Below are 23,813 nucleotides of genomic sequence, written 5' to 3'. Positions count from 1 at the left end.
CGCCATGGACATTGAACATTTAACATGCTAACTGAGGTCTGTAAAGTCTGAGATGTGGCTCTTGGGTTTGTGCAGAGCATTGCATGCCCTGACCTTGGTGTGAATTTGCTGGAACATCCACGCCCGAACAGATCGGCAACTGTCTTGAATGTTTTCCACTTATGAATAATCATTCTCACTTTATAATGATGAACTTTGGCAGGTTTGACTTTGGTTTTGGAAAAGCTCTAAGAACCCTTTGCAGATGGTCAGCAACAATCGCTTCTCTAATATCATTGCTAATGTGTTTCCTTCTTGGCATCCTTCTCCAGACCAGCAAACTGCCCAAACTGCTGCTTTTATAGAGGTGCTCACACTTGCTGATGATAGATTAATCAAGTGCATTTGATTAGCAGCACCTGTCTGTTACTTACCCTCTAAGTGTGGACTTAGTTTTTCACTCTGCTATTGCATCTAGTCTTTGTCAACTAAATAGATGACTAAATGTAATATCCCATATTTTGTTGTTAATCTGATGTTGTATTTATCTTATTTTAGGTACAGCTAATGACTGCAAGGTTTTATTATGCCCTGATATGTAAACCCTTAGTTTGTAAAGAGGCTGTATTTTCTTTTTTGACTGTTGCAGCATTGCATTTGAACATGCTAAGCGGTCAACTTTTAAACTGATCCTGTGCTAGACAAGAATGATTACAATAATTAATTTAGCCTCTTGTGAACCTAGCCTTCAGCGAATGCACTGAGAGTTGTTTTAACGATGGCATGTGTCCCGAGCAAACACACATTTGGCTGTTACTAAGCAGATGTCGCCTTGCTGTGCAGCCATGTGGTGTTTTACAGGGACTCCCCTGGCTTTAAGCTGGACGGTGGTGTGACAGGTTTGTTAGTTAAGAGATGGCCAAGAAATTTGCCCCATCATCTAAGTGTTTATGGATGAGGCGGTGTATCTCTTCCACCTTTAACTTCCGTTTCCATCCTCATAGTGTTCTCTCTGCTCCCTCTCACTTCACATTCCTTTTCCTTCCCCGTCTCTGCTCATCCTCTTTTTTTCTGCCTCCTCCGTCCTCATCTGCACTTTCTCATTCTCCTTTTCTCCGATCCTTTGTGTTCACTTCCTCTGCTTTCCCCTCTCCTCCTGTGCTCAGTGCATACAGACAGGCGTGGACTTCACTGCCAGCAGTGATTTATTCTGCTTAGGCAAATGAGTGTGGCTTACAGCATGCTGCTCCTTTTCTGCTTCATCAGTACACATTGCAAATAACACTAGAGCAGGTTGGAGCCTGTAGGCACACACACACACATCCTGAAATGGATCTAAGAGAAATGCTGGAGGGGTTCTTCTGCAATACAATGGGGTGATGTGATTCATTCCTGCGTTCTGGATGTAGTGGAATGTGTAACTGAGCATGAGACTATGCAATTCATGCCCTCATGTAATTACTATTTTCGCAGTGGCATCCCAAGCAGGGGTCACACGAAGAAAAATTACCTCTTATCTTCACTTACTCACTAGAGCTGGAAGTACGACCGAAATCAAAATATTTTTCGCACATCTGCACAGCATAACATGACTGACATTACTTTAATTAACAGTTTCTTACTAATTTGAGCTGCATGAGAACATTTTTCACTTGTACTAAAAAATTATCTTATAAAGTCCTGTAGTTGGAATTTTTGTTGAATTTGCTGAATTTAAAAAAAAGTTATGACACATGTCATCGTGTTTGGGAACAGCTGTAGAAAAAGATTCTTCTTTCAAGACTTTATTTTGATTAATTTCTGTGACTCTTTCACAAGTTCAAAAGGGTTTTGGGTATCTGCACAACATTTTTTTTATGAACGTAAAGAAGCTGCAAAATGCAAATTAAAAAAATGCTCTCTTCGGTCACATCGATGCTGTCATTGCACTGGTGTGCCAATCACAGGAAAACATGACAACACCAGCTTAAATGGCATGAAGCTTCCTCTGGAAATTACATTATTATCTGAACGGTGCAGACTGACTGCACAGCACCTCATAACTGCAACCACAGGACTTTTATTTGATTTGTCCAGTGGTGACTGAAATAAATAATGAAAAACATCGAGCTATGCTATTTCAGTATTCCTGAATCTGGTCACACTGTCGAGTGAAATGTGACACAAAAATGTTTTTAGAATAAAGCACGAACGGTTGCTATTTTCGCTAAAAATAGAGAAGGCAATGGGGAAATTCTGTAAACTTCCACATAAACAAGAGAGTATCAATTTATAATGGGTTCATGTGCCTCGGTGTTAAAGTGAAAGGGAGAGGAGGTGCTGCCCCATGGATACCTGTGACCTGGTCGACAAGGATACGGGAGGTGATGATGCGTCCGTACTGGGAGAAGAGCTGCTCCAGCTCCTTCTGGGTCATGGTCTTGGGCAGGCCGCTCACATAGAGGTTAGCGTCACGGATGGAGGCTGAGCTGGGTCGCGCATATGACACCTTTGGGGAAAAGAACACAGTGTAAGGGCTTTTATAAATAAATTAGAGCTTTGCTGCTTTATTACGCATAAAAATCATAAACAAGATTATAGCGTTAGAGGTGCGAGGCTTTTATGTGCGCGTGTTGTGGATGGGCAAGGATGCGGATCACTGGATCCACAGGGAGGAAAATGTGACTGCGTTTTCTGAGTACACCTTGCCTTAGGGATTATCATTGTTAGGAAAAGATTTAGCTGCTTAGAACACTGGAGAGATAACACTTCATGCCTCCCCCAGTCTTTGCAGAAGGAGATGGAAACTTTGCTCCCCAGAGTAGAAACCACAGGTGTTTTACTTTGAAAAGGCAGCTCAGGCAACCAGGAGAAGAGGATTCTGACTTTGTCCAATACATAACTACAAGACAAAATCACGCTGCTGATGCTGTTCTGGGTGAAAATATGAATGAATAAAAAAGGCTAGAGCCAACATGTTTTGGTGGCAGGCATCAGTTTTCATTAGACTTTTTAGTGAATGCAATAGCATTCACTAAAGATGCTATTTGTAAATGTTATATGTAATTCCTGGAATTGAATAACTGTGCTGCGCAGCTCACGCCACAAGTTCTCCACCAGTGAACTTCAACACCATCTTCATTTGTCGACCCGCAGCGGTGAAAGTTGTGTAAATCCCATTACTACCGCTGCTGACTGGAGCAGCTTTCCCTTGCAGTACTTTCATTACCTCTGACATGTGGAGACATAAGTCATCAAATAAGGTTAAAGTCAGGCAAATATTGTGGATATATGCAGTCATATCCTTGAGCAACAGCACGGAAATCCTTCTGAACTCTTACAGTGAGAGAATAAGATTGGGAACAGCTGGCTTTCCCCGTGTCTCACTTCTTAAAAACCTGCCGCACATCTTCGTCTTTAGCCTCTCCTCTGTCTTCCTCTCTCCGTCTGCATCTCTCTCCTTTCCGCTGCCTGAATATTTTCAGTCTGCTTCCTTCCTCTTTCTCTCTCTTCCAGATTCTGCCTCTTTCTCTCTGCTCCTCTTTTTCTCCTCTGTACAGCTCTCCCTCATTTTCTCTCCTTGTCAGCCAACTCCAGATGTCTTATCCATCAACACCTCCTCAAGCTGTAAGCGGTATTGTGTACAAGTGTGGTGCGCTGCGTGTCTGACGCAGAAGTGGGTACGCGTGTGCAAGAAAGTTAGAAAAACTGTAAGTGTGAAGATTAAAGTGAGTATAAATGTGTCTCAGATTATGTGCATGCATGTCACTGTCAGCTCCTTTCACCTTTGGCTTTCTGCTTCCCCTCACACCTCGCTAGGAAAGCTGTGTCGCAGCCATTGCTGACAAATCTGAGGTGTCATGGTGAAGGAAACAGCGGCAGCGAAACCAACTCGAAGACGCTTCGCAGAGACATGTCACCCGAGACCATGTGAATCTCTGGGCCAAGCGTTTCCTTAGTAGTGTAGTGGCAGAGAGTGGGAAGGGTGTGACATGAAAGAGCGACAAACTTAATTTTAGAATTACCGCGCTGCCTTTTAATTTACCTTGTTACCTTTAGGGTTTTTCAGTCTGTTGTGGAGAGAGAAAGCAGGGAAAGAGAGTAGTGGGAGGGAGGAAATGAAGTGTGAAAAAGAGATAGCGCTAGACAGAGATGCAGGGTTGTCTTCTGTCATTATGAAGGCCGCCTTTATCTCACGAACCACTTGAGGCAACCTCTTGTGTCGTGAGAGTGTGAGAGTGAAAATCTGTGAACTCAAACTGCTATAATAAAAGACTTCACAAAATGCACACTGTGTAAACAAAATTCAACTTCTACCCATTTTTTAAAATTGGGAAAAAGCTTGTTTTTACTTAAAAGCACTACGCACTGTGTGAGATTCAAAAAGCATCTCTGATGAACAAACAGGCACGTTAGTCAGATCCAAATGCACGACTGTGGTTCATGAGTCTACCTGGCAAACTGTCTGTTGCAGTATTAATAATCAAAATCATATTATATATTTTCAGCTTTCCTCGATGTTCTATTGTATAACTGCATTTCTCAATTTGGAAAAAAAAGCCTCTATCTATGAGAATATTATGAATGTTGTGAAAACACAATATTCAGCTTGCAGTATTTTTAATACTAGCAAACTGTAACTTGATTCGTCAGTTCGTCTTGTAAATCGTAGACACAAGATGGTATATGCATGCATTTTTTAAAAGGCATGCAACTTCCTTTTAAAAATCTTACTTAGAAGATCCTCTTACTTAACAAATGATTTGAATATTTATTACTACTTTTACAAAACAGCGCTGGAGGAACCTTAAAAAGAGCTAATACGCAACAAAGCTAGGGAGGAAAAAAGTGAAAGAAATAAGGGATTTACAATAAAGTAACAACTCAAAAACAAGCAGTTTAGCAACTGTTTGGACTAGCTGATAGTGAAAGCCACTTTGAAGGGCGGTGCTCCTCCTCTGATGGGGATTTGTGCAGTCGCACACACAAGCTTGCACTCTGGTTTTTAGGTAGTCATGTCTCTCAGAGCGCAGCTCATGTGGAACACACGCAAAAATACAGACGTGGACACATCAACCCGTAAACATCTCATCTTTACATATATATTCACTAATACAACACATTTACTCTGTAAAATCCACATTTTAGACATCACGCACAAAATATATATGAGGCTCTTATTTTTTAAATTCGATACCAAGCCAGACAGTTTATGCTGTCCAGGGAATGGAGGGATTCCCCGTGGGATTCCCTATTTGCAAACAGGCTAATCCCATCCTATTAGATTAGATTAGACTAGATTAGATCGGATGACAGAAAGAAAGAATCCAGGGATTACCACAGAGCAACAGATTACGGCCCAGCTTAAAACAACATATCAGCAGGCACAGAGCACAGAGGACGACAGCAGAGGATACGAGGGGAGAAAATTAGATTAACAGGAGGATTGATACACTGTAAAACATCTGCTCAAACTATTACTTGTGAGGGTTCTTTAAAATGTGTTTGGAGGAAGGACAGCGCAGTACTGAGGCTGATATTACTGCTGTGACAACCACCATCGAGCCTGCAGATTAGTCTTGCCATTTAGAATGCAATAACAGAGCCCTCAATTATTTTGGACAATATGATGATTGATGTGTTTCTTCCCTTTTATTCAGAGATAACTATAATTTCACCTTTACATTCTGACATTTAAAAAGCAATTAGCATATCAACCATAGTCACAAGCTTTTTTTTAATGTGTCTCTTTGATTTAGATGGTCTTTTTCATTTCTGACGCTCATTGATGTTAATCCCATCTCACCCTCCAGCACATCCGCTAACAGCATCACTATCTAAAAGGGCTCTCAGAAATTAGAAGGAAGTCTTATAATTTAAGTTTAACACGACCTCCACAACTTTAAATTACTGAAATCTTTTTGTCCAAAGAACACTTTTCTTACTTTAATTGCTTGTCTGGTCGTTATGTAACACAGGCATGCATGGTGTGATTTACCTTGATTGTTTTGGTCTGAAGTCTGAGTCCATTTAACGTGTTGATGGCTTTCTCTGCATCCTTTGGATCAATGTAGTTGACAAAACCGTAGCCCAGACTCTGTCCTGAAATGGCAAAAAGAAAGGAAGCATTTTAAAATGTGTTCACAATCCAGGTGTTTATGTTTCAGGTAAGGCCTTGCCTTTTCAGCAAGACAATGCCAAACTGCAGGATGGTCATACTAATGATATGAGTTCAGGTGCTATACAGTTTTATATATAAGGCAATACTTGGATTGCTGCCTTCCTATATATATTCCCTGCTTGCAGTGAAACATGCTGGTCATTATCCTCTTCGTCCGCAAGGTTACTTGTTACTTTCTGTTCCATTTGCCTGAACTGAATTTGGCAAAAGAGCTTTTGTCCATTTAGCTCCCTCGGCTTGGAACGAACTGCAGAACGACTGGAAAATGACAGAATTCATTTCATTAAGTGCTTTTAAAATTAAACTAAAAATCCTTGAGGCCAAGTCCATAACATGCAACTGTTTCAATTAGATTGTTTGTCATTTTAACAGAATTTTATTTTGTATTTTTCATTTATTTTTGCATGTGTGTTGCTGCTGCCTGTATTTAATTGAGTAATTTTTGTAACTGCGAGGCACTTGCTGCTGCCTATCTTGGCCAGGTCTCCCTTGAAAAAGAGGTTTTTAATCTCAACGGGATCTTCCTGGTTAAATAAAGGTTAAATACAAAAATTAAATAACAAATAAACAGGCCTCAGCATCTGAGAAAGGTGGAAGTGATGTCAACACAGTTGCCCAAACTGACAAATTAATTAAAAGGGGTTAAATGACCTGTAACTGTTTGTTTTTTAAAATTTAGGGTTTTTTTGTTTTGTTTGTTTGTTTGGTTGTTTTTTTTTAGAAACGAAGTTGTTTTAAAAATTAACTTTATTTTGATTGTGCATTAAAAAAAACAGCCTTACCACAACACCCAATTATTGTGGTGCTTTTCTTTGGAACAAGCCGCCTGCTAACCTGAGACAACATGCATGTGTGCCTGGAAAATCCTTCACAACATACATGTGCCGTCGTTACTGCCGACAAGATCAAAGCGACTCCTGCCTGGAGCACCGCGAGTTTTGATGTGACTTTTTTTGTCACGTGAAGGCTGCTTTGTTGCCACGGCTGTTCAGATTTGTGCTCTAAAACATTTAATGAGTGAGACATTGTCTTTCCAGGTCTCTCTATATGAAAATAAAGGCATAATAAACACACTGAATACCCCCCAAAAACTGCTAGTTAATTATGGTGTAATAATGCACATAAACAAACAAGAAAGAACCTATGTGTTACTTCATGCCTGAACAGCCTTACTTGGTGTGTTACGCTCTCATTGTTGCACTTCTCATTATTATTTTTTATTGTACTTGTGTTCTTGAGCTCGAGGGAATTTAAGGCGCCGGAGCATCCAGTTGAAGTTACTCAAAATATATGTGTCAACTAGTGAATGCCTAAAATATAATGCGATAAATGTTACTCAAATTCTCTCTGAATTATGACAGCGAAACTCAGCCTAAGCAAATAAAGTATCATAGAAGGTACAAACAACATATTTGTTACTGTCTTTTCAGCTGTGCAAAACGAGAGGAAAAATACCACCCCCACTTCCCTCCAAGCTCAAAGTGTCTTAGACAGCAGACTCCCTTTGAGAGTGAAGCGGGCCTGACATCTCCCAGTGTTTCCCCAACAGATCAAGCCTTTCAACGCGCTTAGACTTTAAGCGGACGCCTCTAGCCGTCGGGGCGTTCAGTCGGCTAGTTTTCCACAAACAGCCCCCATCCACTAACGCCACACACAAGCACAAAGAATCCCAGGCAGTTTAAGAAGAGCGGCATGCACATATTCATGCTAATGGGAACAGACAGCGGTTAGTCAGAGACAAAGTGAATCACAAAATATGGAGCATGGCTGTTTCACAAAATAAATACATTTGGGCTATGGATATCACGGCGCAGAACAGCTCAGAAGCAAGCAGTGTAAGGGCCAGGAGGGACTTGTAGTCCTAACATCAAACAGCTGATGATTTTCTCTTCTTCTCCCCTCTCCTCCCTCTTCTCCTCTGGATTAACTGTGGATTATCAGACACTCTATTGTTAATTAAAAACCTGCCATCCTGGGGAGACTACTGCTATTTATAACTAACCATCCTCTTCTCGCTCTCTTCTTCCTCTCTGACTCTCAGCTGACATCAGGTGGCAAGTTAAGAAAATTAAGCATAGCTGGGAAATTATTTCTGGGGCTTCTAATGTTTTATTAAATAGTGTACACAAGAGACTATGAATAATGAAGTGAAAGAGAACATTTGGCAAAAGTAATTAACTGAATGAATTAAAATAAAGCATAGCAAAATTGCCCATAAACTGTATTCTAAATAACCCAGTAGTGTCTCTAATAACGACTGCTCATATGTGCATCAATTGAATTTACAGTGAAATTCCAGATGGGTACAGTTAAGTGCCTGCTACGGAGATCACTCTTCTTTGGTGTTTGCTACCTCTCTCGCTCACTTTCCCAGCACCTTCCTCACCCCTCTTCTTCATCTTCAACAAGAAATGTTGAGGTTCGACAAGCACAGCCACCAGAAGGTTCTGGCAAAGAGCACTTGTGCAGCGCCATTGAGATGGGCCGGCTGTTTGAGTCATCCAGTCAGACAAATGGGGCCAAACTGGCAAGCATGGATGCTACTGCTGCGAGGGGGGGGGTAGTCACAGTGTGGGAGGTGCGCATGCATGCGTGTGTGCACAAGTTGGTATGGAAATATGGGTACGCACACATGTGAGTGAGTAATAGATGACACTTTTACAACAAACCCACCACTATATTTACTTTGATTACACCTCTGAAGACTGTGGTTTTCAGCAGCTGCTACTATATGTAAATAATATTCGCGTGTGTTTGCATTTTAATTGGATGTGTATGTTATATACGAGCTCAGGCTGGTGTTGGCATATCCTCCCGCCCCCACTTGCGTCTTCACTCCTTCTTTGGCAAGGTTAAGGGCCTCTGGGGCCGGAAGGAAGAGGGTGGGAACGAGGCTCAGTGGCTGGCATCTTTCCCCAGGTGAACAAGGAAAGGAGGGTAAACAGAGGGAGACATCTGCCTGCAGCATCAGAAAATCTCCAGGAGGGGATTCCACCCACCGTTTCCAGCTTGCTAAGGAGCAGCTAACAGCAGGGAGCTGCCGGCAAACTGCCTGGCTGCCTGGAATTTGCACGGATTGGCAGAAGATGCACCACACTGGCAGATGTACATACATGTGCACACATCTAAACGTATAATCGCTCAATCACCACAAACAAACGCAGGTAGTAAAGTACGACTTCATGCCAGGACAGTAATACGTGGAGTGGTGGGTGGCTAGCGAGTAAGCACGCCATTGTTGTTGCATTTTCTTAGTTTTTCAAGTAATGTTAGCAATGAAAAAATCTCAATCCTCTGCAGTGAATATGCACGCAGAAGCATGCAATAAATAAAAAAGTGTGAGCAGTTCTATCTGTAACCTGCAGTACGATACACAGAAACAGAAGCAACGCACCGTACAGCTGGTTTTCAGCCTGTCACAGCACCTACCGTGTACACCTCAACACTGCTCAGCAGATCAGGACCACATTTGGATCACAGCATCAAAGTTCTCCCTCAACGTTCTGGCATTAAAAATGGCTGAGGACCAGTTAACTTACTGGAATGCAAGGTCAGCCGAGAGTAAACCAAAGTAAGCCAAATACAAAGATGATTCTTCTAATACTCTAGCCACATATTTCCAAAGATTGTGTCTATTGCCACTTTTCTTCTAGTTATGTCATCAAAGTTCTTCTTCACAGCTGCTAAACACCAATAAAAAATTCAGCTTAATGTTATAAAATGTGTTTGAACAGTTCAGAATAAACGTATGAGACATTTAAATTATTTTCGTGTAACAACTTCCAGAGAAAAGTCTGAAAACTTAAAGAGATATTTGATAGACACAAACTTTTTATACTGCTGGAAAATGACATAATCAGTGCATCTAAAGGGAAAATAGAGAAGCTATTAAAATGGCATGATGAATAGCCTCTATCATGGTTGTAGCTAACAGGAAAATCTGCCTTCTGTTGATCAATTTGCTTAATAGATGCACTGACTTATATATTTTAAATGTCAATTAAAACCAAGAACCCAAATGATGCATTGGTCTTCATAATGGCCTTTTAATGAGGTAAGATATATACTCGCCTTTGATTTGTCAGCTGCTCACACTGCCATTTGTGCAAATTCTCCAGCACTTCTAACGGCTTAAGAAAATGCTTAGCAGCAATAAAAAGAGGCTTCTTAATAAAAATTATGTAAATTTAATAATGGCAAGTCCCAGAATAACACATATGTAATATATAAAATCAAGGAATCTAAGCTGTTAACGGTATTTATTGTGCATTTGCCAAAAGCTGTCATTACATACTGTATAAGCTCAGGTGCCCGTGCAGTGCTTTATCATTTTGTGCCACGCGTCCACTTTCGCTAACAGCCTAACCACATAGGATGGCAGAGTGAAGGAGAGGGGGCTAATTTGAACCCACCTCCACTCTTTTGGTAGACCTTTTTGTGCAATCTGACATAAATTGTATAGGAAGGTGGGCATGTTTTTCAGTGGTAAAAAATCACTGCTATTTCTAGTGAGGAGCTCTTTGGTGTGTTGGCGAGGAGTTATGACTAAGCCATTATTTGTTTCCTGAGGAGCAGCAGGTTGCCCAATGTGTGAGATGAGAAAATGAGTGTGCTTCGAGCCGGTGTCCTGCCTGCTGGCACTGCTATGTAATTTCACCTCTCCTTTCCCCTGTTCGCGCACATACATATGTACACACCAGAAGATGCAAGTGTGAAAGCACACTACCTATGCAAAATGACATACAAGTACCTAGATATAGTACATAATGGACACACACCAAAGACAAGTAGATGTTTCAGTGAATGTAGAGCTATATAATCAAGTTGGACAAAAAGGTATTCACCAATGACACTGTGAGATACACCGCATGGTGCACAATTATTTGCTGTGAGATACACACAGAAACAAACTCCTGTTATTATTTTCTGCCTTTTGTTCTATTATGTGACTAAAAGCCCTGAACTGCAGACATGAAAGCATCTTCATCACCATCTCCTGCTATCATCAGGCAAACGCACTATACTCTTTGATGTGAAGTGGACGCTACCGAAGGAAACGCACAGCTGTATGATCTTTCTGTTTTACAGTGTATCTGTGGTCTATTGTTCCCCACAAAATTCTCTGGAATAGTGCAGTTATTAATCAAAAAGTTCATTTGAACTGCTGTGTTGTCAAAACAGACGTAAGCTGGAGCCGAACCAATTTTTAGAGCCGACGTGTTCAAATCCTATTTAATTCTTTATTTTTGGCTTAAGTTCTTTTGCAGTTTGTGACTTTCAGTGAAAATATTTCATGAAAACATCTATCTAATCTAAATATTTTCACTGCATCTATGTGAAGGAAACTTTACAGCCTTTCTATAAAAACACTTCAACTTGTGGACTGCAGCTGAGTCATTGCAGGACAGAAGAATGAAAGAGGGTGAGGGGGATTTGCAGTGTGCAGGAATCATCAGAACTATGACGTTAACACACCTTGAGAGGACCGGCTCCCTCTCCACAGAAACTGGCAAATCTGCTCGGTCAGTCTTAAATTTCAAGACGTTTTAAGATGAGGCCAAAGGACGAAAAAAAAAACCATTTCAATTTGTCAAACTAAATGTGTCACATTCGCTGCTTGCGTCGTCTCTCATCCCTGACGTTTTGACCCTCGCTGCTGCAGCAACTTGAGGTAGTGCTATTTTTGATAGGCCAGCATTCCCCAACATTTTAAAATGTGCCCTGTCACCAGCTTCATGTCAAAATACACTTAGTTACCATATAGACTCTCAACCGCATAGGGCATGGGGAGGGGTTTGCAGAGAATGATCACAAAGGGAACAAACGGCTGCCTTAGAGCGGTACAGTAAGTGTATATCATGTGGCAACAGCCCATTTAAATAACTAAATTCATAAACAGAGCCACATCCCCCCCACGCACGTATCTACTGTAGATCCCTCTCCCACTCACTCATTCAACACATCTTTTCCTCCTGGGTTGCCAAGGTAGCAGCCACTGTTGCAGTCAGGAAGCTCCCACTCTTAGCTCCCAAGGCCCTGCTTACACCAACACACACACAAACACACACATATACAGACACACGTAAACCACCCCCTCATGGTGGCTCCCAGAGCCTTGGGGCCAATGGACTGAAGCCTGAAGTGTGTGGGCTGGTTGGCTAGCTGCACAGCTGAGAAACAGGAGACGAGAAGCCCCCTTTAAGACTCGGATAACCCTGTTATGTCAAGAATGTAGAGCCCACCCTGCTGTACCTGCTCCTTCTGATACTGAGCAGAGTCACACCCTACCAACAGTTTTGTGGCTCACATTTGTGGGGACGAAACGATTGTCTGGGTATATCTCCTGCCTAGGCATAGTGCACTCAAGAGCGGAGGATTGGAGGGCAGGTTAACCAGCCTTGAGGCGCATTCGGCCTCCGGATCCGAAGTCGGCATAAGGGACAGTCACAACCTCTTTGTTCCATGTAAAGGGCACTCAAAGCGAAATGGGGAGGGACAGAGGCTGTCTGACGTGAGGGTCACAAGAGGAGTGGTGCAGTCAGGCAAACTCAGGATGTCCAATTCTGGGTCCCGAGCAGGGGGCGGGAGGAGATTGAATGAGGGAGGGTGCTACGACGGGGGAGACAGGACATTCTGGGACCTGGGACTCTGAAACTTTAATGTGTGTCTGCCTGCGTATGCACCTCTGAGCCTGGCAGGTCTCTTAATACCTGGCTTTGGAGATGTCAAATCCTTTTTTCATCTCTTTCCTTGTCAGCTTTGTTCACGCTATCTTCAGCCTTCAGCCCGGTTCAGGTTCAGATAAATGAAGCCTGCATGTGGGATATAAACACCACACCAGATCTCCCACAACATGGTTTCAGTAAGCATTTGAAAAAGTGCGTAATGGTTTTTCACCACACGGAAAAACCTGCGCTTGTGTGATTTAAGTTTTCTGGAAGGTATAAACGTCAAACAAAGAAATAGTAGGTGTTTTATTCCTATGACTCTTGTAATAATGTAGAAAAATAGCTTAAATATGAAAACGATTAGCTTTGCCTCCCAGTATGTCATAAATGTATCTATTTAAATATATAACCTGATGTTTATAAACTGAATATCTAATTTGCCCCCTTATGCAAGTGCAACCATTACGTCCTTGCAGATCGTGGTTAAAATGTATGTAACTAATGGAAATGTGCTCCCCGGCTTCTGCATACAAAGCAAGCCAAATCCAACTAACCTTAAGTGGGTTTTGTTGGGCTTTTTAGCAACTACAGTTCATAAAATGTATGCATCCTTATGTAAGAATTGATTTCAGTGCATAGTTCTCGAGCTGCTGTCTGTCAGAGGTGCTCCAGCTTGAACTACTCCACATCTGACATCACAGTCCATCTATTTTTCATGGCCAACATCTGCTTGGCTTGCTACATTGTCACTACGATTTGCATCAGCTCCCCCGATTCCACGTATAAAACCAACACATGGAAGGTGACTAGAGTAGTGTGCACAAAAGGCTTCAGTCAGTGTGCTTTAGGGATGTCTTTACAGGGTGCGATGTATTTCATCTGCACAAACACAAAGAAGCATATTAAAGGTGAGAGGTTTACTGCGAAAACCTGAAAAATTCTGTGGCCGCATGGGAAAATAAAAACGGCACCACAGGCAGCCAGAACGGGGCCAACGACTATTTAAAGTAAAAGTAAAATATTTAATCTGTCCCCACAAAATAAGACTTCCGAGCTCTTGGCTAGTGTAATAATTGGCACGAAATGAGGATGCAAAAAAAATGGCTGCCTATAAAAGTATAACCCCACTGCAAACCCTACTCCCCTCCCTAATGCAATCAATTCTTGTTCCAGCATGAAAAGCTATTTTCTTCTTCTCCATGTCATTATGAAAACAAATGCATTCAGTTCTCCGCCAGAAATGCAGCTGATGCAGAAAAATGATCCAGAACAATGCCTTACTGACAAGGATCAGTCAATTCCATTTCTTTCTGTGTGCATATGGCCGTGTGTAGATATTCGAGAGTGCTGATTCAGTGCAGTGCAAGGTCCGCATGGGTCTTTTCAAGCTATCCATAAAGGACCGTGTATCATTTTTTCTTATGTCTAAGAGGCAGAGCTTTCAGACGGTGAATAGATTTTCAATAAAAAGAAGAAACACACATTGGAAACATTTATAGTGCAGAGTCTGAAAGCCATTGTGGATTTGATGTAAGCATTTCTATACGTTTCTACTGCACAGAATTAACTGTAACAAGAACAACACGTTATATCTTTAAGAGCACTGGAGCTATGTGCGTGTAAGCTAGACTTAAATAAAAGATTAACCTGCATATCCCCTGTGTGTTACGAGAGCACCAGGTAGTTGTGCAAGCAGGCAAGCAGGTAGGCGTGCGGGGAGCAACAAAGACACCCAGAGGTGGCTTTTCTACCAGCTGAAGTCAGCCGGGGTGACAGACGGAGCTGAAGTGTCTACGCCTGCCTGAGCCTCACACCGTCCTGCCGTCATTGGAGCTGACAGGAGCGAGTCCACAGGAAGCTGAGGTGACGCCGAGGACCTGTCTGTCTCATACCTCTGAGAGGTCCGAGTGCTCACACCTTGTCAGCGAGCACTCACAGGTTAGCTGAAATGCAAACACTGGTGGTGGGAAGCAGATGACACAAATGCTGATTAATCAAGTAAAAAGGAAACCAAAGAAAGACTTGTGGAAATCTAAAGCGCTGTGATTTTAAAAATTCTTTATTAATTCATGGATAAGTCAGTCCTCATCAGCTTATAAGCATTATAGCCTGATCAAGACAGACTTATCCATGAATTATGGTATAAGGTCTTAATACCTTATAGCCAGATGGAGACTGGTTTATCTATTAATTAATACAAGGATTTTTTTTACATTTAATTTCTTTGGACTGGCAACAACAATACTGGCGGTTTTCATTAATAATAATAATAATAATCAGGAAGTCTTTTTATTTTGTTTACTCTCTACTTGACCACTGAGCCTACCCTTTAAGAGCTTCTGACTGTTTAACATTTTCTTCCTTTTCTACCAGGACTATAGCAATCTGCCTTTTTCTGAGAAATGTTTGCTTAAAGTGAATTTGAAATAGCTGATACAAATGTACCAGGGAATCTAACCACTCCTTCTTGTGTTATGAACACCAAATACACTGGAGGAATATTTCAATCTTGTAAGGATTAAATTTTTAAACTGTTATCCAAGTGCATTTCTGAATAGTTCTGTGAATTTATTTAAATTCTTACACTTTGTTCTAGACTCGTGTTCCACATACTGAATATTAGAATATGAAGGCAGCGATGCCTCGTAAGAGCCAAACTCTCATCAAGATAGACCGCTCTCACGTTTCAGTCAGAAGTTTATCTTCTTTTTTTTTTTCCTTAAAAGTATATGGAGATATTTATGACAGCTGAGAAAGGAGGGGTGCAGGGTACAGGTGTATGTAAACCTAAAAAAGTGGTCTCTTAACTCTCCCACCCTCCCTCTTGAAAACCTGGCGTAGTCTGTTAATGATTTGGATGACTGTGAGAGAGCATGAAGCCTCTTGGCATTCCCTGCTGGAAGGGATCTGTACTTTGTTAGCCTAAAAGTTTGCACAAGAAAATTGCACCCATGGGAGAGCAAAACAGGCATCCACCATGGGGGGGATATGGAGGGGAGGGCAGGATTTATTTATAGCTTTTTTTTGCGTTGATGCTAAGTCATCAGACAGATATTGTACTGCAGAGAAGAGAAGCAGAGCAAATGGTTTAGAAGTGAGCAAACAAACATTTCTACCTCTCTCACGGTCCTGCATTTAGGGCCCGAGTAGGTTTACGGCAATTTGGTTCGTTTTTAAACTCTCTGCAAATATCTGTTGTTAGCTCGGTTCCTCGCTGCTGCTAGGAAAATCACACTTAAGGGAAAAATCAGGTGGAGAGAGAATATGGTGATAGTGATGATGACAGCTTGTGGTATTCCGGCGTTATTTTTGTACACACCATCCTCCATTATCCTGGAGTATCTGACTCTCAGGCTCCATTTTGTGGCCCATTACGGCAGAAGAGGAAGATGGTCCTAAAGAGGAATCGTACTTCAAAGGACGGGCAAGGAAGCGGCAGCGGTCGGGTCAGCGGCCGTCGTCGGTTCGCTGTCAAAGCTGTCATTTCGACTGGCCTTTCAGTTGTACTTAATCTGTTATGGGGAGTCTAATTCTATGATTATATTTGCATATGTATCCGTGTATGTGTGTGTTTACTCTCTTCCCTTTAGCTGCCGGCTTGCTATCCGAGAATGGCTTGGTGATCTCGACTGCCTGCCTAGTGCTCTTTAATGAGATTATCAGGAGAAGAGTGTCAGTAAGTAGGATCTAAAATGAAAGCCATTATGGAGCATTATCACAGAGCTCCACCACCCCGGCCCCCCCCCGATCCATCTGCTGTACGGCCACCCACACAGCCACTACACCCAGATTACAGCCGTGATTAGCACCGCAAAGTGCTGCTTAATTTAAACACCTCTGGAGAACATGTGGCACTTTGCTGCATTGCTGATTCGCTGCGCTTGAACACACACACACACACACACACACACGTGTGTGCGCAGGGAGGGCAAGGATGGATTTCTCCTTATACACAACGCATTCTCTCAAGTGCTCGAGTTATTTCGAGTGACGTCGGACCGAAGGCTTGTGTGCAACTCTGAAGTGTTCGTGTCATATTTGATTTCTTCCAGGTGTATACATTCAACACACAACTGACTGTTGCGTCTTCACCTACCTTTGATCTCGCAGCGTGCGAGCAGTGATGTAAGCTTTGTAATGTTTGTCTTTCTTAACAGCTACTATTGTTGTCACACTTTCTTGACAACAGCAAATATGAGGAAAGATTAAAGGAGCATATATGAAAACTTGATAGAAAGTGAGAATTGACAGATGTGTCGCTACTGACACGTCCAGTTTAAATTTTCAGAAGAGAAAGCAAAGCCTCTTCAGCTCAGTCGGATTGTAGTGATTCACCTTGTATTTCCCCTTTTCTTTGGCCAAACATCGAGTGTGTTTACATGGACACGAATATGCCCATTATGAAGCTTATCCTAGTTTTTAAAATGCATATTCAGAAACTGACATTTACTTGGTTATGCAGGGATATACCTGCATATGTGCAAAATAAAGATACTATCCCAGTTGTTAATACAGGCTGTCGTTTACATGTTAGTGACATTTACATGCAACTAACTTTAGTTTTAATACCTGTGATCACACTTTACAATAACTTCACTGTGATTATTAACCTGACTTGCTCCACTATGGAAACTGGAAAACCTGCATCCTGTAGCCTGACTACGTCAAACTTGAAAAGTGCAGAATTTCAGATACTTTCGGTGTTGCCATTGATTGTGTTTCTATTTACTTGGGATCGCTCGGCTGAAGCATCACATGGGTAGTCAGCAGTATGAAGATGCAAAGATAATCATATTCACATGCACTGACAAAAAAAAGGACTATTTAAATAACCAGGATACTTACGTCCATATAAACACACTCATTGAACTGCAAAATGTCCTGATTTTCTCTCTGATTTTTACTTCGACTATATCACATATGTATTTTTATTTTGGTGAAACCCACTTTTAAGACTCACTAGGCACTCCTCAAATTATAGTCCAAATTAGCGGGATCTTTTCCTAGTTTCTAAAAAGTTAATATTTGCGAAGTACAGCATCAGTATCCCAGTGCACCACAAAGAAGTCTCAGTTTTGTACCTGTGATCTTATCGCGAACCAGCTTGCAGGACTCGATCTCGCCGATGCTACCGAAGAGGCTGCGGAACTCTTCCTGGGTCATGTTCTGGGGCAGGTAGTTGACAATGAGGTTTGTCTTGCTGTCGTCGTTTGTTGGGCCGGTCTGCATTGGTGAGGGGCAGCCACGGCTGTTGTTGGTTGGCCCATTGGCTGTGGTTCCTCCTCCACTGGGGCCATTTGTCACTGGAGCCTCCATGTTACTGATGATCTGGAGAAGGGAGGAAAAAGGGACACACCAGGAAAGGAACCACACAGAGAAAGGGTAGGAAGAGACAAAGAGATGTGGCCATCATTAACAACATTTTCTTATTAAGTAGCTGCAACACTGTATGTGTAGTAAGCCTTACAAGACTCTGATGATTTTCCAAAATGTTATTTTGAAAAATTATATTAAAAGTCTCAATGAAAAGAAGAGAATCAAGCTGTGCACCCTACAGCCTTTGCTGTCTGCAGGATGCACAGCTTGATTCTCTTTGAAACAATGAGACATTTCAACATTAAACAACTGCAATGAAAATTTGATTTTACAGTAAATATTAGTTAGTTAATATTCTTCTGTGGAAAAAGTAATTACACCCTTGGCTTTAAAAAATCGTATTAATAGTAGTGACTTTTTTTTAAATATCATTGCCTATAAGACATTCACTAGACTAGCTCAGTAGGTAGATGGTGGCCCCGTGACTGGAGGGTCGGGGGTTTAAATCCGCTGAACGGCTACCCTGAGGTCCCCCTGAGCAAGGTACTGTCCCTACACACTGCTCCCCGGGCGCCCAATGGCTGCCCACTGCTTCACTGAGTGAATGGATTAAATGTAGAGAGGAATTTCCCCACGGGGATCAATAAAGTATACATTAAAATTCGTGATGGCACTTTCATCAGTTTTTCTCCCTACATGTTCCAGATGTTTGAAATCTCTCCAAAGAATTTCAGAAAGATTCAAATCTGAGTTTTATTCTTAAATCCTCTTTTTTTTATAACTTTCATTCTTTTGTAACTTAATTTCTTCTTTTCGATTTGCTGCATTTGATTTTCTATTTCATATTTTTACCATGTTGGAAGGTCTACTTCCAGTTCAATTTCAAATTTCGGACGGATGGTCTCAAATTATCTTAAAGTGATGTGATTCATAGTTGGATCAATACCTGTGAGCACTGTTTAAAGACAAATTTTGTTAGATTTTTCTTTGTGACTAATGTGTTTGTCTTCTTAAAATATGAACACGATTAAAATTTAGGTTTTACATGTCATATGTCCAGGTACTACTTTTTCCCTTTTATTCCTGCCTTTATAACTGACGGTTAGGTGATGAATATATACATTACAGATAAGGGTGAAAAATTTGTCCTATATAATTAATGTTCTTTTCAGACCTAAAAAATGTGACATTAGCCTTGATCAGCGAAAAAAGGCCTGTGTGTGAGCAGTAATGCTGTCAACAAGTAATTAAAATGCATGATCAACATAAGTAAACCCTTGCACAGAGTCACAAACTAAATATGCAGTGAAAACAGTGCACACACTACATTCACCGTATCTAAACACTGAGAAATAAAACAAACGGCAGACACAAAGAGGATAAACAACTTAATATTCACGAAGGCAGTAAAGCCTCTCTGAAACGTTCTCTGATAGCTACTGAGGTTTGTGGGAGGGGGCAGCAACAGGGGCAGCCCTTCAGCTAACGATCTGACTGCTGATGCTGCTGCTGTGACAGAGAGAAGTTTGCATTTTCAAATCTGGCTTTTGCAGAGCATCTCAGGATCAAAGTGTTCAAAGAGGAACTGTGAGCCTGGTGTAAGTGTGAGAAAACAGGGGAAAAAGGGTGAGAAGGAGTAAGAGCCAGAGGGGGAGGTATTGCACTTTGCTTCTCTAACACTAAGAACACATTTATATTTATCAAATGCTTATCCTAGTGAATATTCCAACAAAATGCACAGGGAGCCTATATAAACATTTGCATAAAGATAGTTATTTATCAAATTAATAGCATAAAAAAACTAATTTGAGATGGAGACAATGCTGATGAGTTTCCCTTGACTCTGTCTCACACGTAAGCACTTCAGCGTTTTACTTTTAGAAACAATAATGATGTTGATGCTGCAAAAAGAGTCACGAAATCTACTGCAAGACTCTTGAAATCATAAAATTGGGCAAAAGCACCGCAAATGACCTAACATGCTGAAACCCAAATTAAGATGCAAATATTCTTTAATCTCATTCAATCAAATTTTTAAAGTCATCACTCAGATCTCTTCTTTCCCCTGCTAAGCTATTCAGCTTCCAGGCTATTTTTAACTATTCTTAAGTACACGCAGACAGCCTGCACTTGGAAGCAGGGCTAGTATTAGCAAAGGAGAGACGACACTCGAGCCGTATTTCGCTCTATTTCTGGATTATCAAAAGGCCGGACCTGTGTTCTAATAATATATCTCAAAGCAGAATTTAAAAATTTCCCAGTTTGTCCAGAAATAGTTTACGATGCGTGTACTTTAATCGCTCTGCTTTTATCTGTCGACGTGTGGTAATAAATGAAATGGCAGATGAAACCGTTAACTGTTGAGTTACCGTGCAAACACCACATTATAATTAAGCATGCATAAAATTGGGCTCGTTCGGAGGCTGAATTGGTAAGTAAAGTGAATTCAAAACAGATGACCTAGAAAAGTCAACAGTACATTTTAATGAGGAGTTGAGAACAACTAGAGTACAATGAGCCTGTGGTTTTTATTTGAATCTGTAAAACTGTGAGTATTTCTACCTCCTACCAACTAGACCAATAAAATCTTAAGGGATAGGACACGGCTGCTTGGATGGGTTAAAGCATCCATTTCTTCCCTGACCTTTAATATTCCTTTTATCATTCAGTATCCTTCTTTTCCTCTGTCTAGTGTTTAGTAGCAGCTCCAAAAACACATCAGCCTTAAATCTGCTTCCATCTTCTTATTTTTAACACACACACGCGCCAGCACACGCTTTCATGTATTCGCAGTCTGTGGCATCTGCAGTGAGTGGAAGAGGCACGCACTCAAAGGCACACACAATCACACATACAAAGAGAGAACAATGGCTCAAGCCCACAGCAGAAAACAAACAGACAGGGAGATGTCTAAAAGCTCTCAAGATGAGAGCTGCATGCAAATTGTTCTTTTGACAGTATCCTTCCCTACTCACTCACCACTCTACCACAACACAGATACAGAGACAGACTGAGAAAGACGGGGGGAGAGAGGGAGACTGAAGAGGAAGGAGAGAATAGCATCTAGCCATAACAGAGTTGATTGGAGAGAGCCTTATTAAATCTGTTTACATTCCCTGCTGGGCTCCATTCTGTCAGAGAGACTTTCAACTCCGTGGGACGTTTTCTGAGGAGGTTTTTACACCAAAATGGCTGCCTCTAATTAACAGGGACCTGCCGAGTACCAGTAGCCAATTATATTCCTCTCCTTGTCCCTGCCTACCAGCATTTGTGCTGCTCAGCAGTCCACTTCATGTTGGTTGTGAACACTCTGGCTGTCCCTGCTCTCCCACTGTGGAGCCTAGTGCTGAGAACAGACTCGCTGCATGTCCTGCTGACTGGGTACAACACATAGCCAGCACTCATAGGCTCTCAGGCTCGAGATGCGGCTTCTTTTACTCACAAGTTATCCTGCTCCTTGTGTAGGAGGCCGAGCCAGCACCAGCGCTTCTGGCTAAAAGTAATGCATCTAAACTGCGTGCAGCTGTTGAAAACATATGAAACGGATGTGAGAGCGCGTTAGAAAAGATCTGATATAAGCTGTTGCCATTAGGATGAAAAATATCAATACCCATTCGCTGTATCGAATAGATTGGCTGGACTACACCAGTGACTTATAGTCATCGTTTAGTTAAAGCAAAGCGCAGGCTGAGGGACGTATCGCTTTTACTTTTAACGGCTGCTCGAATCCTCGACGCAAGAGAGAAAATCAAATTAAAAGCCGGATATAAGAAGGAGCAAATTGAGTAAGACTTTCGGAAAGCAGATGTCTTTTAGAATTGCCCACATTTGCAGCTTTGCATGTTAATGGAATGGTAAATAACTGTTTTTAAGTACTAAAACGTAAATGGTTCCATATAAACAGAGAAAATATGAGACATCAAAGTGCAACACTCGTTAACGGCTTCCTAAATTATATGCACAGGATGAACGTGTCAGCTTTTCACTCTTCTGTGCATAGCCCCCTCTACCCTCGCAACCCCGTCCATCAATCTCTGCTCAAGTTCCAACTGTCTCAGTCAGCAGCATCACCGACCAGTGTGCATTAATGTGAACACAGTGCAACATCAGATCATATTACTTCATGGGTGTGTAAAATGGCTGGGCCATCCATTTGGCAGCAGTAGTCTCCTTACCATCTTTGGCTGTGTCAGCAATCCCTTCTCTGCCCAGCCCTGGAGCTGTGGGAGCTCTGCCTGACGCCACTGTGTCTCTGTCGACCCCTATGGAGCGGAGCACAGGGAGGGAGGGATGCACAGCCCACCGTCAACATCATACACTCACTTTACAAGGTTAGGGTTGTAGTGGGACTTGGGGAGTGGAGGGGTTGAGGATGTTGAGAAAATGGCAGCTCACTAGAAAAACACAGTTGCACCTTTGCAGTCCCCATCAGCCGTAATAAAACAAAGACAGGTGGCTCAGGGGTTTTCGTATTTGTCTCTCCGTTTAGTTTCTCGTTTGTCGTAAAGTAACGAATTCAAATGCTAACACTGGATTTGGTGAGACAGAAATGTGGCCGAATCTATTATTTCTTTCATTTATTAAAACTGACGCGAGCACCTTCGGAGCCGGCAGAATAAAACCGAATGTGTGTTGATGTTGGCAGATTGGTGTGGTGACTGCAATGACCTTGGCAGGGTTTATAATGAGGGTTTCCCTCTTGCTCTCTGTGGGTAAACAAGCCTGTGGTTGAAGAGACAGAAAATGCCACAAATGAGCAGGAAGTCTGTTCGCTGGCTCTCCAGAGCAGGGGGCTTAAATGCCTGCAGCTATCTACAGATGCTACAACAGCCAATTTAGCAGGAGAAGAGGAAGAGAGGAGGTATGACCTCTGCCTTCATTTACTCCTTCAGAGGGATGAAGAGCGGGAGTGAGGGATCAGATGGGAGGAGGTAGAAAAGGCAAGGGCTGAGTAATGGGGAAGACATTTCCAATACTTCAAAGAAAAGGAGAGACAGTGGTGGGGGAGGAGGAAGAGAGTCTGTACATGTTCTGTTGTCAATGTGTCTTGTAAACTTAGGCAGGAATGCATAATGGAGGTCTAAATGAGAGTGAACTGTCAGCTTCAAAAGAGAAAAAGAAGATACAGAGGGGCAGAGAGGTCAGGGTGGAAAGGAGGACAAGAAATATAGCTTCTCCTTGCCGACTGACAGAAGCGAAAAATGCAGATTTTTTGGGATCGTATGGGGGGAAAATCAGTTGAGCCACCTTTTGTTTTAATATGGCGAGGACCAAAGGGTTGCTATTGAATAGTCTGCAAATCTGACTGGTACAAATTAATGACAAACATTTTTTTTTTGTGTTTCAGGCTTTTAGTTATGCTAATGTCAGTGTCATGCAGATGTACCAAAGCCAGTAAGCGTGTATTTAAAATCGTTTAAGAGAGTCAAGAGTGGGCAGTTGGAGGGATAGCAACTCCCCACATTAGTCACAACTTAAAACCACCACATACAGTGTCGTGGACCAGCATTCATCTCATTAGGAGGGCAGAGGGCAACATACTCTACAGTCAATTTAAAACAAATGTCCCAATAAATGTAAAGTTAAGTGGCTACCCTGAAAAAAGGAAACGTTAGGCAGAGGTGAAACATCCAAATCTTTTTCACCCATTCTGCAAAGCTTTTTATTTACATTGCCGTGTGCCGCAGCAA

At 41.9% G+C, this 23,813-nt stretch overlaps 1 protein-coding gene and 1 long non-coding RNA gene across 11 annotated transcripts in view; both read right to left on the bottom strand.

Annotated features, from left to right (window-relative positions):
• Window positions 1-23,813, bottom strand: part of elavl4 (ELAV like neuron-specific RNA binding protein 4) — a 73,713-nt gene that overhangs the window by 19,236 nt on the left and 30,664 nt on the right. For 8 of the 10 annotated variants that reach the window (XM_040052995.1, XM_040052997.1, XM_040052992.1 and 5 more), the window contains 4 exons: window positions 22,299-22,385; window positions 17,889-18,135; window positions 5,957-6,060; window positions 2,314-2,467 (listed from right to left, as the gene is read on the bottom strand). In XM_040052995.1, coding sequence (XP_039908929.1) covers window positions 2,314-2,467; window positions 5,957-6,060; window positions 17,889-18,135; window positions 22,299-22,385 — 592 coding nt within the window. The remainder of the gene's footprint in view (window positions 1-2,313; window positions 2,468-5,956; window positions 6,061-17,888; window positions 18,136-22,298; window positions 22,386-23,813) is intronic. The other 2 variants (XM_040053001.1, XM_040053003.1) reach the window with 1 other exon arrangement.
• On the bottom strand, window positions 3,491-5,950 carry LOC120747281. The gene is made up of 2 exons (XR_005699078.1): window positions 5,008-5,950; window positions 3,491-4,893 (listed from the first exon to the last, which is right to left on the bottom strand). It is a non-coding gene; the product is annotated as an uncharacterized LOC120747281 (long non-coding RNA).

The sequence above is a fragment of the Simochromis diagramma genome, unplaced genomic scaffold (genome assembly GCF_900408965.1).
Source record: "Simochromis diagramma unplaced genomic scaffold, fSimDia1.1 OVJJ01000419.1, whole genome shotgun sequence".
Classification (NCBI taxonomy): Eukaryota; Metazoa; Chordata; class Actinopteri; order Cichliformes; family Cichlidae; genus Simochromis; species Simochromis diagramma.
The sequence above is the reverse complement of the archived record's forward strand: the minus strand, read 5'-3'. Positions and strand labels throughout refer to the sequence as shown.